Genomic DNA, 13,504 nt, shown 5'->3' on the forward strand with positions numbered 1-13,504 from the left:
AAATGCTGTCAGGGAAACTGCTGAAATTGAGCCTATACACTGAAACATGACACGAAACCCGATCTCCACTCTCAGCAGTATTGTGCCATGGTTTTCCAAAGGCTGTACATGCTACAGTACCACCGAGAAGCACAATGCACTGCACAAATCATGATTTTACTATTTACAGTGTTTATTTATTTATTTATTCATTTGTAGCTGGTGGCAGCACACTCACTTTTCAAGTGTGGTGACAATGTTGTTAGCAGTGGACCAACGCATCACCATAGCAATGAGAAAACCCACACCAGAGAGAGGGTAAGGCCAGCAGCAAGATGAAGCTCGACTAGAAAAGAACAACCACAGCCAGAGAGCGGACAGAGCCAAGCTGAGGACTGCTAAATCCATCAACAGCCTTCGAGTTCCACAAACCCACAGCTGAGCTACAGAGGGAAAAAAACTGCTAAACAACTTGAAAATGCATACAACTGTGACATAAAGAAATGTCCATTCCTTAAAATTACTACAAGGAGTTTTGAACAAGGTTATGAAACCTTAATTTAATACTGATGCCTCTGTCAACATAAACAACGTACAAGTTGTGTATTTAGAGCTCCTTCACTGACAGACATTATTATGTAAATATCACTAACTGCTCAAATATTTGTTGAGGCAGAGAGTCGTGGCAGGGTCAACATATACAGTGACGTCCAACCATCAGCCGCTCAACCCAGACGTGGTGAAGTGAATCAGTGAGCTAATATGACACTATATGAGGTTACCGTATTTTACAGGAGGAAATACCACCATCGCCATCTTCGAAAGACATTGTTTACTTAAATCACCAAACACTCTGCAAGCATGTGCGACACAAACCGGTGCCTGTATCATAATATTTAAAGTGTTTCATTCACTGTGTAAGTGAGATTAGATGACTTACATAGAGGAGAGGAGGAGAGACATTCAATGTTACGCTGACTTTAGTGTGTTGAGAAAAGTCACCGTGCACTGAGGCTGAAGAGATAAAATAGCCCCTTCATCATATTCGTGTTAGCGTAGCACTATATATAGTTTAAGATGATCACAGCAGGACGCAGTCTCATTAAAATGACCTAGTTAGTTATTAAAGCCTAACATGCTCATGCCGTCCACATATGAATAGAAGTAAGTGCTCAGAAAGAGGGTATCTCCACCATGGCTGCACAATTCTACATATTTGCATCATGTGTTTTGTTTTTAACATAAAATTTTAATCTGTAAATGTATTAGTCACTATATTTTGTGCATGGAAATGTAGTGCGGTAAAATTTAGTGGAATGTAAGTATAAACTAACATAAAATTGGTATACTCTAAAATTTCCACCACTGTTTAACTGACAACCATTCTCAGCATTGTGTGGAGGTTTTCTCCTCGTCTCTTACAACAACAATTAGGCAGTAAAATCAACGGTGCAGAGGGCAACAGACATACTAAATCTTGCATATATCCAGTTATAATATGGAAACAAAGTTACAATCATAACTTTGAAGTCCTGTGATGTGAAATCTTCGATCCCAAGAGCCCCCCCCCCCCATTGATCCCACATAATCACAAATTCAGACAAGGCTTCTTTGCCAAAGGGTAGGCCATGTGGGCTCAGAAGGGAAATGCGAGTGTGACTAGCCTGCTACTATACTTCAAAAGCACGTCAATTACAGGAGGCAGGGATTCTCAGTGAAGTATCATAGACGGGAGGGGGAGGGGCGGGAAAACTATTTGGCAACCTACGGCAAACTTCAGCAGCGTCTCCCATTCTCTAACATCTCATCCCTTTCATCTGTAGTTTGATCACACTAGATACATGAAAGCATTCACACGCACACACTCTTTTCATGGGACTATGATGAGGTTTACTCCAGCTCATCTCGACAACTGCGGATGAAAGGGATGGGAGATAAAGAGAGAAAAGCGACAATTGAGAGGCATCCCATGTCTCCGGGGACTTTTGGTACATTCACACATGCAGAGATAATGGTACAGGAAGAGGCGGGACGTTGGTCATTGTCAACTAAGGCCCAATAAATACGCAGGCAGTGAAATTCAAAAGGCAAAAAGCACCCAGCGGCTCAGTGTGGGGGAAGTTTTAAAAGTTCTCTTTTTATGTCCTCTGACAAGTAGGAGTGAAAACAAAAAGCTGCAGCTCCAGAGCCAGACGGTGGTGCTCCCAAGAGTCTTTCATGAGCCTGCAAAATAGGATGCATATACAAATGAGTGATGCCAGGACCAGCACAGTTTCCACTGCAGTGTCAATCAGAGTTCCCCCAAAAAATACAATCTAATTCACTAATGTGCCAAGACCCACGGCACGATACACTAAATCACACAAAATATGTAAAGTAAGGGGTAGGGGAGAACTCTTAATGTGTGTAAACACTAGTTTCAGAATAACTAGGTTATTGCAGTGGATGAAAACAAGTTTTATGATGCCCTGCTTTAAAAGACAAGGCTTCTCTCATCATGTAACACATCCTCTTTTTCAGTCTGCACTTTTTCCACTATTTAAACAAACTATTATGAAAGTAAGACTGCGTTTGAAAATGAGGAACATCAAAGAATTGATTTAATGCTGCTGTAAAAGCACAAAAAAACAGAACTGAAGAGGAACAAGCAGAATTGGTAAGTACACTAGTTCAGACTTGCAAGTAGTATGAAAGTTTTTGCAGAGAAAGTGGCAAGTCAGCAGAAAACTGTACACCATGTAATAGCGTACTAAGGCCTCTCTCCTGCATGTTCCAACACGCTCTGGAGGTCCTCACACACGGGCTTGTGGATATCTGCAGTGATTCCCTTAACTTAAGTGCACTTTAAAAAAGAAAAGAAAAAAAGACAACTCACTCACTTCACAGACATTCTAACTGAACGTAGGTCAGATGTGTTTTTTTGTGAAACAGTAGCTACCGGCATGGACGAGTATAAACAGTGTACAAACAGGCAATGGCAGATGCAGATGTGTGCATAATTGCAGCCTTACCAAAATAAAGCACACAGCTGTCAGACAGTCCTGACTGAAGTAATGAGAAGGCTAAAGACATCCAATCAATCTCTGCACCTGGTTAACAGTATATTCTTATTTAAAACATGACTGCAAGAGTGGGGCGGAAAGCAACAGTCAAATTACTCACACGTATGTCGCTACTACTATTAGGACCGCACGGCATGGAAAAAACATCATATTGCGATTGTTTTGACAGATATTGCGATTTGATTCACATTTACTGTGGGAATTATAATTTATTCATCACAAACGTAATTTTCACACAGAAAAAAAAATTTGGTAAAATGATCAAAAATCATCTGTTTGGGGGTTTGCACGAAACAAACATTTTTTTTTTTAATCTGGAAGACCAGATTTGTAGGCCAGAGCATCTCACTTCACTATAATACTATTTTGTCACACATTTTACTTTTATTAACACACTGCAGCTCTTGCGATTTGCATATTTATTCTGCGATTTGCCTCATATGCACGTGGCCATATTGCAATTTGGATACCGTTTTGATTTATTGTGCAGCCCTAACTACTATAGGCTTTATCTTTCCCAACAGGGAATTAATTATGTGTAATTGAAAGCTAAATCTTGTTCATCCCTGTTGGGAACACTGGTATGTCAACGGGAGTAGAACAGTAAAAGTGTATGGTTTAAGTAAACGCTTAAATTAAATTAGAGATAATAAAGGTTAATAGCAATACATAAAACTAGTCATTACTACTGCAATTACTACGATAAGCACAATAACTTCAAATCTTCTCGAAAAGCTATCATATTAAACATTACTGTCCCTTTCTGACAAGACAGATTTTGCCAGTTCTGTGTGATCAAGGAGGGCTCACACAGGGAACAGGAACACCTAATCCAGTACAGCCACATAAACACTAAGTAAGTTTTAAACACTTCTCTGATGTAGTCTCAACAAAATTAGGTTTATTGCAGCGCTAAAGAATGCTCCTATTACTGCATCCACATCCTGAATGTGTGTAACAGAGATAAGATAGGAACCCGAGGATTGCATTTGTTTACAGAAACATAAAATGCTGCAGAGAATGTTGACTGTGCAATTTTTACGAGTCTGCTCCTTATTTTTAAACTTTCACTCTGTTGACTCCTGCTGAACAATAGTACAAGCAGAGTTACCAGTAGGATATTTGTATACTTTATCATTCTTCTTTGTCACTTACAATGCACATATTTACGTCATCTAATAATATGTACTTGTATGTTGTGGAACGATGTGTCTGCCATAGAACTGCACCAAATTCCTGGTCACCAAAACAATCTCTGGTTTAAAAACACTTTAGTACTGCTGAGTGAGTCTCAAAACAGAGAGGGAACATTTTGGCCTCGGACAGATCCCAAAACACACACGAGAGGAGCGAAATGCTAAAAAGTATTTCCCTTGTTTGAAGAACTTCATCCTTTCTTGACTCCTGCTGCATAAAAAGAGTCCATCCCTCTCGCTCTGTCAACTGCTTTAGCTGTTTCTCTTGCACTCTCGCCCTCATACACACAGGCACACACAAAGCTAAAGATAGTCCGAGCCATGGTTTTGGAGGGCGATTACGTTAGCCTCAAGGTCTGCAGGGTGTACGAGCAGCCAAACATCTGGGAAACAGCTGGTAGTTGAATTGAGGACTACTGCCTGGGCAATGCTGGCCTTTATTATTCCATAATAACCATTCAGCCTGTGGATGATTTGCTTTGACTTAAAACATAAGACATCTATAGGTTATCATCCCCCCTTCTGGGTGCTTCGACAGGAAACTCAAATTCATTATTTCAAGCAAAGCCATCAAAAGTTGTTTTGATCTTATTTCAGCAGAATACTGCGTTAGTTTTGTCACTTGAGGTGCCTTTGTGGAAGCTTTCTACAGTTTAAATGGACTGCACGTAAAACAACAAGTGAACGATTGGTCTACATTTTAAACTTCAGATTACTTGTTCATTTTTCCTGAAATGCTGAACTCAATTTCATTTTCAGGAAGTCTATAAACAGATCCGTTTCTAGTCAGTAGAATTCAGTGTGACACGAATTCCAATGCATCTTAACTGTTGCTTCGAGGTTAGAAAACTCTCATTCAAAACATTTCCTGATTGTCAGGAAGTGCAATTAAATGAAAATGAAAGAAAAGTAAAAACACTACACCACACAAAAACATCCTCCTAAAAGGGCAAATAAAACTAGAATAAATGAAACAATAAAAGCAGAGTTTATTGTTCGGGACTAAAAGACAATGAGAGGATGAAAGATTCATTACAATTAGAGCTGCAGCTCGTGTTTAGGGTGCAACACTGTTGGTATTAGAGGGATTTCTGTTGCAAATCGCATACAGTTTGTAGTTGTGTCTGTGGTTGTTCCAGCCAATGCACATTTTTAATCAGACAAATGAACTGAACACATTATACTCACACACACAGAGACGGCACAGGCACAGGCACAGGCACAGGCACACAAGGTAAAGCCAGTCCTCCCCAAATTAACATTTAATAGTTTTCACCAGTCGTGAGTCAAAGCACACTCTGTATTTGTGGAGCCCAGGAAGTGAGTAAAGAGAGTGTGCCCTGATATTTTTAACTCCTCCACCTGCTCCCTGTTGTGTTTGGCAGGGTGGGCCTGAGACCAAACCTGACTTACTGCTTTCCCAGACACATTCACTGCATTCAATCATGTGTACTTTGGCTTCAAAAAAAAAAAAAAATTAAAATAAATACAGAGAGAGGGGCAGAGACAGACACCAAGAGGCCAATAGGTCATCGCGCTAATTTATATATAATTTTAGTGTTTTTGTGTTATGTCTTCTTTATTTTAAATGAAATATAATAAATCTGACATTTCTTTGTTGATGAACCTCTCTCTGTTAAAATGATACTGATTTAAATAAACTGCTGTACCATTAAATCTGACAATAAACTGTGTGTGTGTGTGTGTGTGTGTGCTGTTCTTGTTGTAGCCCCTTGACACAGTGTGAGAGTGGCTTTGAGAACAAGGGGTGGTGTTTTGGGAGAAACATGTACTGTTTCTGCCACACTGACTTCTAAACAGCCTCTCTTGTCCTTGGCAGTATTTGCAGAAAGATGTAGGATCATTAGCTGGATTAAGGCACATGATGAAACATAAAATAAAAAAAGCGAAACACTGAAGTCCTTGGATTCAGGGCTCCAACAGTATGAAAAACTCCAGCACTCCCCTAATGGAAATAATAAAAAAAGAAACCAAATAATATGGCTTGTCCTTGGTGAAATTGCTAAACCACAGAACAGAAACATTTGTACAGGAAACATCTGACCCTGTAATACGCGGATGACTGCAATACCATTACTTGAGAACGATTATCCCTCTAATTAGACAGACGCTATTATTTGGTGAGGGAATTCAAGCATTATTTATGTTATCAATTGTGGACAAATTTCTATTCTCAGATACACTGTCTACGGAAATGTAAATGCTGAGGAAGCTGCAATCATTTTTTTTTACATTTAACAGTTAAAATGAGACATTCATAAAATTTGTATATAATAAACTTTCTATTGTTCAACTGCAAACACTTTTATGCCCCTGGCAGTTTATAGTTTAGAGTCCACACCCTAGTACGCATGGATGCCACCACACAAACACAAAGCAGTGCATTTATCCAGTGGGCACTAATGATTCTAATGAATCAATTCTCGGTGTCCGTGGTTTGTAGCTTCTGCTTCTATTCTGGGTCTTGGCGGCCGTCCTTGTGTGTTGTTGATCACATGGCCTTTGGGACTCTATTGAGTCATCTGCTGACTCGGGCAACTGCCTTACTGATTACCTAACGAGACAATTTCTCCACACTCCCTCAGGTGCAGAGTGCTCGGCAAAGAACCGTGAGTAATGGTAGCATACACAGAAAATGTCAGAGGTGAAGTTCTGTTGTTCAAATTGTCCGAGTGTTGTCCTTTTTTCTTGTATTAGATCAATATACATCTAGTTCTCATTATGAGTGCCTCTCTGACTCGAAGTGCGCTTTCTCAGATATTCTTTATCAAGGCAGTAAAGCTCGAGTGTAACGTGAATGCTGCGCTGCTTTTGTTTTATTGAAACTACATTATAATCATTACGAGAAACGTGTTCTGTCTAACAAAGGCATAAGACCACAAGCAGCTGAATTAGTGCTTCTATCACACGCTTATCCTCATAAGCCTTCTGTTTATTTACATGAACATCCTCAGATAAACAGTCTAATTCCACTACCACTGCTCAGACTATATGTTTGACACAGCAGATGCAGCATCCGTCTGTTGTTCCGTCTGTGAATTCACCACAGTACGTATCAAGACATTAGTTCAACACAGACATGTCTCCTTACCGGGGATTACGCTTGATAAAAGGGACTGTCATTCCACCCTGAAAATAAATAACATGCCATCCTAGAAATAAATATCAACTCCATGAATCCCGCCATGATACACTCTCACACTGCCTCAGGGGATCGAGGGATCTAAACCTGCTGCCTCGTTCTGATGAAGGCCAGTGTTTGTGCCACATTACTGCAAATTATACTTAGTTATGCTCTCTACCTCAGTGTAACCTGTGTTAACCACAATGGACAGTTAAAGGCCAGTGTAGCTGTCAATATGTATCATGGAGAGTGGAGAGTGTAATGTAAGCAATGTAATTATGTTGATTTTATGCCTATACTGTGCTAAATGGTGTATAAACTGACTGAATGCTTTTCATCAGGCATATGTTAATTTAATCATAAAAAATACATGCAATTCCATGGGTGATAGATAATGGTCAAGGAACTGAACTGCAAAGGATTAAATGATCTGACTGGAGGTGTGACAGTGGACGAAAGGTCTGGCTAAACTTCAGTAAGCTTGTGTGGGCTTACATACAGAAACATGCTGGCGAGAGCACAGTCATTTCATCTCCATGGAAATGCACATGAATCTTTATCATGCCTTCTAAGCTTTGTGGGTTGATAACTGGAATATTTTTTTGTTGTTGCAGGTTCTTCTTGAAAGTTTAACTAAGGTAGGAGTATAATGGCAGGGAGGAAGATCCTGGAGAAGACATTTTATGATTAGATCCACCGAAAAAAAAGAAGAAAAAAACAGGCTGACGCAAGCTGTGTATCCTCCTCTCATCAGATTCAGCATTTAGGTAAATTTGTATTGATTCACGAAATACAAAAACATAAGGCCCTCTCCATCTCCATCTCTCCAAAGAGCTGAGGCAGCTAGATCATTTTAGGCTGTAATCTGTTCCCACTATAGGGCTCAAGGTTCAATGGCAAAGCTGAGTGATACACACCTTATAACCGATTTATAGACCAAAAGAAGTACTATGACTACTGTAATAGTAAAGTAAATACATCAAAGCTGAAATGTAAACATTTGTGATCAATAAACCACAGAACAAGAACCCATTTGACAAAGAACTACTGTTTCACTTTCTGCTGATTGAGTCACAGTCAGATAGAAAGTACGGTGATCAGCACAGGACAAAGTATGACAATACTACAGTTAGGGAGCAAAGTGTAACTGCAGCATTCAAATATTATCTCAAAATGGTAAAGGGCAGTTTGGTCAGTGACTTTATCTACTACAAACAAATTACTACCATAAGGTAATTTCAAGATGTTACTGCTGAATCCTGTTCGTCCCCTGTGGGACATAAAGACACAATGAGCTCCCTCTATCATTCCCTATCCTTGGCAACATGCTGAGCCTCCCCCGTTAACTTAATTTTGACCAGCTCATCTGTCACAGTTTAGTGTCTGGTCATTTTTGGTGTTCCAAGTTGTTTTATGCCTGGAGGAGTCCATAGCTGCACGTTAACTGGGTGTAACTTAATCAGCCAGCGGTACACTTTCAAATGCTGCAGTATTTGCCTGAAGCACCACACGCGGAGCTAAAACTGTTTTATAAGTGGACACTACATTCCAGCAGCATTAAGCATGGAGCTACGTGCGGCCTTCTGCAAGATGCACACCTAAAGTGATAACCATCCATGTCAAAGCGTGTCTAGCATCAGATATCATACATGTACACACAGTTGTCTCACATGCCTGAAACCTGCTGTAAGTCACAAGTCCCCAACAGTTCCCAAGCTGGAGTAATGAAACACTTTTGATTGATCATTGACCACATGTGAACCGCATAGTAAGTGCCGAGAAATAATTTTAACAGGCTGCTTAAACAGATGTCCAGTGTACCTAATGTTTATGAATAGTCAGATCATATGACCAGCATTTACTACGTGTTGCCCATGCTCTTACCATGTGACAGTGAGACTGGAAATTAAGCTTTATTGATGCTAACTCAGCCTCAGTTCTCTTTTATCTTTTTCCCTGACATTTTGTTATTTTCCTTTACTTTCAATCACCTTTACAATGTTTTGTGGCACCTAAAAATTCAATCTTTACACTAATGCCACACCAATGCGCACTGTGTGATATGTGTGTCATTGGAAGTGAGGTTGCAACATGATGAAGAGAGCTCAGGGAGTGTGTTTCAGTGCTGCTCTTATTGCCACAGGAATACTTTCCTTGAATCTGGAGCTCAGCATAACAGAAAAATAGGACAAATTCTGCTGTTTACAAAAGTGCTGCCACACTTTTTCTTTCTAGCATTTTTTATGCTTATTCTTCTGTGATGCTCCACAGCTACAATGCAGCTGTGGTTTTCTATGATGGAAGGATCCTGATAAAATTGTATTGTCAGCGAGCGATTATTGAAGCACCTTCTACACACAATAAACTGAGGTGGTAACAAAGTGATGAGAGAGGGAATTATGGTTACAAAATGTAGAAAGAAAACCAAATGACAAAGGGGAGAGTGAGAGAGGAAGACAAAAAGAACACATTAAGTATCGTATAATGATTTCATCCATCGTGATCTTTACTTGACATGAAAGAAAGTGATGGATTACTATAACTGAGCCTTCTTAAGTCCTTCCCCTTTTGCACTTCATGTGACATGTACAACAAAGTCACACTCTTTCTGTGTGTGTACTATTTCTGTATGCAAGTAGTTCATGCAGCTTTAGTGCGTTTTACTTACAGGAGATTATATAAGACATGGGCCAATGAGTGTCAGTCGAACTGCAAATATGAGATGAGATGGTTGAGTGGTGTACTTACCGCCACAGCTATCATGGAGTCGTCTGGTTTCCATTCTGCCTTCTGGTAGAAGCCAAACTGGGCCGCCGCCTTTGCAGACTCGATATAGCTGACTATCAAAACACTGGGCTGTGGGTGGGGAATAGGGATATGGGAAAGAAAATAAGCACTTTAAACATTCTGCAGGTCACAGACATCTGACTACCACATATGATAACCAAAAACAACAAAAGAAACCTTCCACAACAGAATATGTGCTGTTGCTGCCAAAAAAATCTAAATACTCGTATGAAAATCTGACTATTTCACCCACAAATAACATAGCTTTAAACATCTCAATGTAACTGTGATTCATAAAGCTCAGTTGTGAGAAAAACAGCATGGCTAAAACAGATATAATAAGGCAATCCCCAGTATTTTTGCCTCAAGTAATAAGAGTGTGAGTCACTTCCTGTTTTCTTCAAAAGCTGCAAAAGCTGTTGATGGACAGAAAATTTCAGGGAACTATTTTGATCATGGACTGACAAATACCACACATTTGATGGTCCTAACTTCTCAAATGCGATACATTCTCTTGTTTTAACGTTATAGTACACTTATTATCTTTGGGTTTTGGACTGTTGGTCGGGCAAAACAAGATATATTGACATTTTCTATAGGGGTATAACCTAAAAACACAACTAAAATCATTAAAGTCATCAGTTGTTATTGGATTGTTACCAGATGAATTATATTTTAAACACGTAGAAGGCACAGTTACATTTTCAGTGCTGACTGACATTGACTGTCTGCATTTGTTAACTGGTGCGCTAACGGGGGATTCGTTGCCATTTCATTGCCTCAAATGTTAGTTCTTTGGCCAAGATGCAATACATATACAGTCTGAAAGAAAGGGATAGATGGAGGGAATACCTGACTGTTGCTACGCTGCTAAACTTTGCCTGGTCAAGCTTATATCTTTCCGCCCAATAAACAAAAGCACTGTTCAGGCTACTGTTCATACCATGCAGCACAGACAGATGAATAGTCATACACAGACAGACTTTGCCTTTGGCTGTTGCCCTTAATTTGCCTCTGCCCTCTGAATCACTGCAGCAGATATTTGTGTGGATGAGAGCGATCATTACCAGTTCGTATAACACCACAAAGAGTGAGTTACAGTATCTTGTAGTCAAATAAGAATCATTTAATATCTTATGACTTATAAATGTGAAACTTCAACAGGTGTTAAAACAGCTGGTGAAGAGAAGCTTTGGTAATGAAGTCAGTTTCTCAGCACCAGCCAAAGCCTAATTCTTGAGTCATTGGCATTATTTAACAACCAGTGGAAACCCCCTGCAGATCATTTATGATAGATAGATAGACTTTATCAATCCCCGAAGGGAAATTGGGTAAATGTGTGGTCCATTCATGTTATAAACCTGTATATTTTCAATGAATGCATCTTTAATAGGACAGATTATTGCAGAAAATGAATTACTACCGAGTACTATACATTTAAGTAGAAGAATTGTACCACCCCTCATTTATATAGCAGCAAGTCTTATTGCCAGGTAACATGTTTGTTTTTAGCTTGTGCTGCTACCGTTCTGGTGACCTTTAGATTTCATTCGATCCTCTATCCTTCTAGTCACAGAAATAGGAAGTAAGAAATTAGAAACTGCAGCATCCAAAGTATATGGTTGGCCCTGTATCTTTGAAAAAGGAGGCAGCAAATTCTGTTTTCAGACATGTAACAGCACTCGCACAGGATAACCAGGACACTGCGCGCTGAATGATGGTCAAACAACAACAACAACGACAAAAGCAGGGACATATCTCGTGTAATTCCAGCTATGCAACATTAGACCTCGTACCCAGTCCCAGTAATGAGAGAGCAGGTTTGAAGTATTTCCACCCGACAGTGTCCCTTTCGTAGCATGAAATCTTAATAATGGCCACGGTACCTGCACAGGTGAAGCAGTGGGGAACAGAAAAAGAAACCTGTCTCTCGCCGTTAGGAGTTGCAGTAACAACAGAAAACAATCAGCGCAAACTCATTAGGTGTTCTGTAATTTAAATGAGGGGAAAAACCACTTTAGAGGTAGCCTGTTTGATTACATTTGGGAACTGGGGATAAAAACCTAACTATTATTATTGAATTAACAGTTCAGCATTATGGCAGCTGCTCAGTGGAACGCTTTGCCTCTATACTGTGCACTGGATTTGAAATAAAACAATGACAATGAGGTTAAGATGAATTCATATATTTCCCTTCTTGTACAAAACGAAATTGAATGAGGATAATGTGTTGTTTATGGAGTACATATACAAAACCATTGAGTTCTGTTCTCTGCAGCAGCATTAATAGTTAACTAGGCAAAGTCTGGCTTCTTCATCATTACCCCTGCCTTTCTTGCACTGTGTCACCTTCCATCATGTGCATTTGTAAAAATTTTGCTGATGAATTCATATATTTCCCTTCTTGTAAAAAACGATTTGAATGAGATGAATGTGTTTTTATGAGTACATATACAAACCATTGAGTTCTTTCTCTGCAGCATGCATTAATAGTTAACTAGGCCAAAGTCTGGCTTCTTAGTCATTACCCCTGCTTTCTTGCACTGTGTCACCTTCCATCATGTTCATTTGTAAAAATTTAAAATTATCAAATTAAACCTTCTTGACATTTAGTACGGAACACAGTACATGACACTTGATCTAATTAAATATAAAAAGAAGAACAGGAAGATACTCTCGCTGAATAATGTCAAGATTTGCAAATCATCTTTGAATAACTTCGGGTCTTGCCACTTTTTACGATATAAGTTCGTGTTTGGAGATGTCAGTCACTGCAGGTAGGCGGTTGAACTGCCCTGTAAAGCAAAAGTAGACAAGCAAAAACTGTTCCGAGTTCGCATGACAACATCCCAAACAAACCAGCAGCAGTGTACATTATTTTAACTGGGCTAGAACGTAAATACTTTGTAATGTCTTAGTGACTCATGTATTTTCCCTGCATTGCCATTTCCCATGCTCCACCGCAATTTCATGCAGGTTAGTTGCTGTAACTGAAGAAATCCCAGGGGAGCGAAGAAGGATTCCACACTACACAAACTAAGTGCAACCATAAATGCACCACACACACACACACACACACAATGTTGCAAATTTTTGCAGGCACCCAGAGCCAACTATAGCGCTAATAATGCACCACCCTGCCAAACTCTAAACCCCTTCATTCCTAGACATCCTGAGCAGCAGCTTCCCTCCCTTTCATACAGCTGTGGCAGTGCGACACAACAGAACGACTACAAGGCTAAGCTACTGCGCTACAAGGATTAAGTAACAGTGCCTCGAATGAACTAGTCGGGCTGAGGCTGCACTGGCTGAGTTTGAGGATAGATGGGATTAAA

At 39.8% G+C, this 13,504-nt stretch overlaps 1 protein-coding gene across 1 annotated transcript in view; it reads right to left on the reverse strand.

Moving 5' to 3' along the window:
* ric1 (RIC1 homolog, RAB6A GEF complex partner 1) overlaps nt 1–13,504 on the reverse strand; it is a gene marked incomplete in the record, with an annotated part of 34,522 nt that overhangs the window by 17,862 nt on the left and 3,156 nt on the right. Inside the window, 1 exon segment of the mRNA XM_035667844.1 lies at nt 10,131–10,238. Coding sequence (XP_035523737.1) covers nt 10,131–10,238 — 108 coding nt within the window.

Source organism: Morone saxatilis, unplaced genomic scaffold, assembly GCF_004916995.1.
Source record: "Morone saxatilis isolate NCDOM2014 unplaced genomic scaffold, NCSU_SB_2.0 Contig21, whole genome shotgun sequence".
NCBI lineage: Eukaryota > Metazoa > Chordata > Actinopteri > Moronidae > Morone > Morone saxatilis.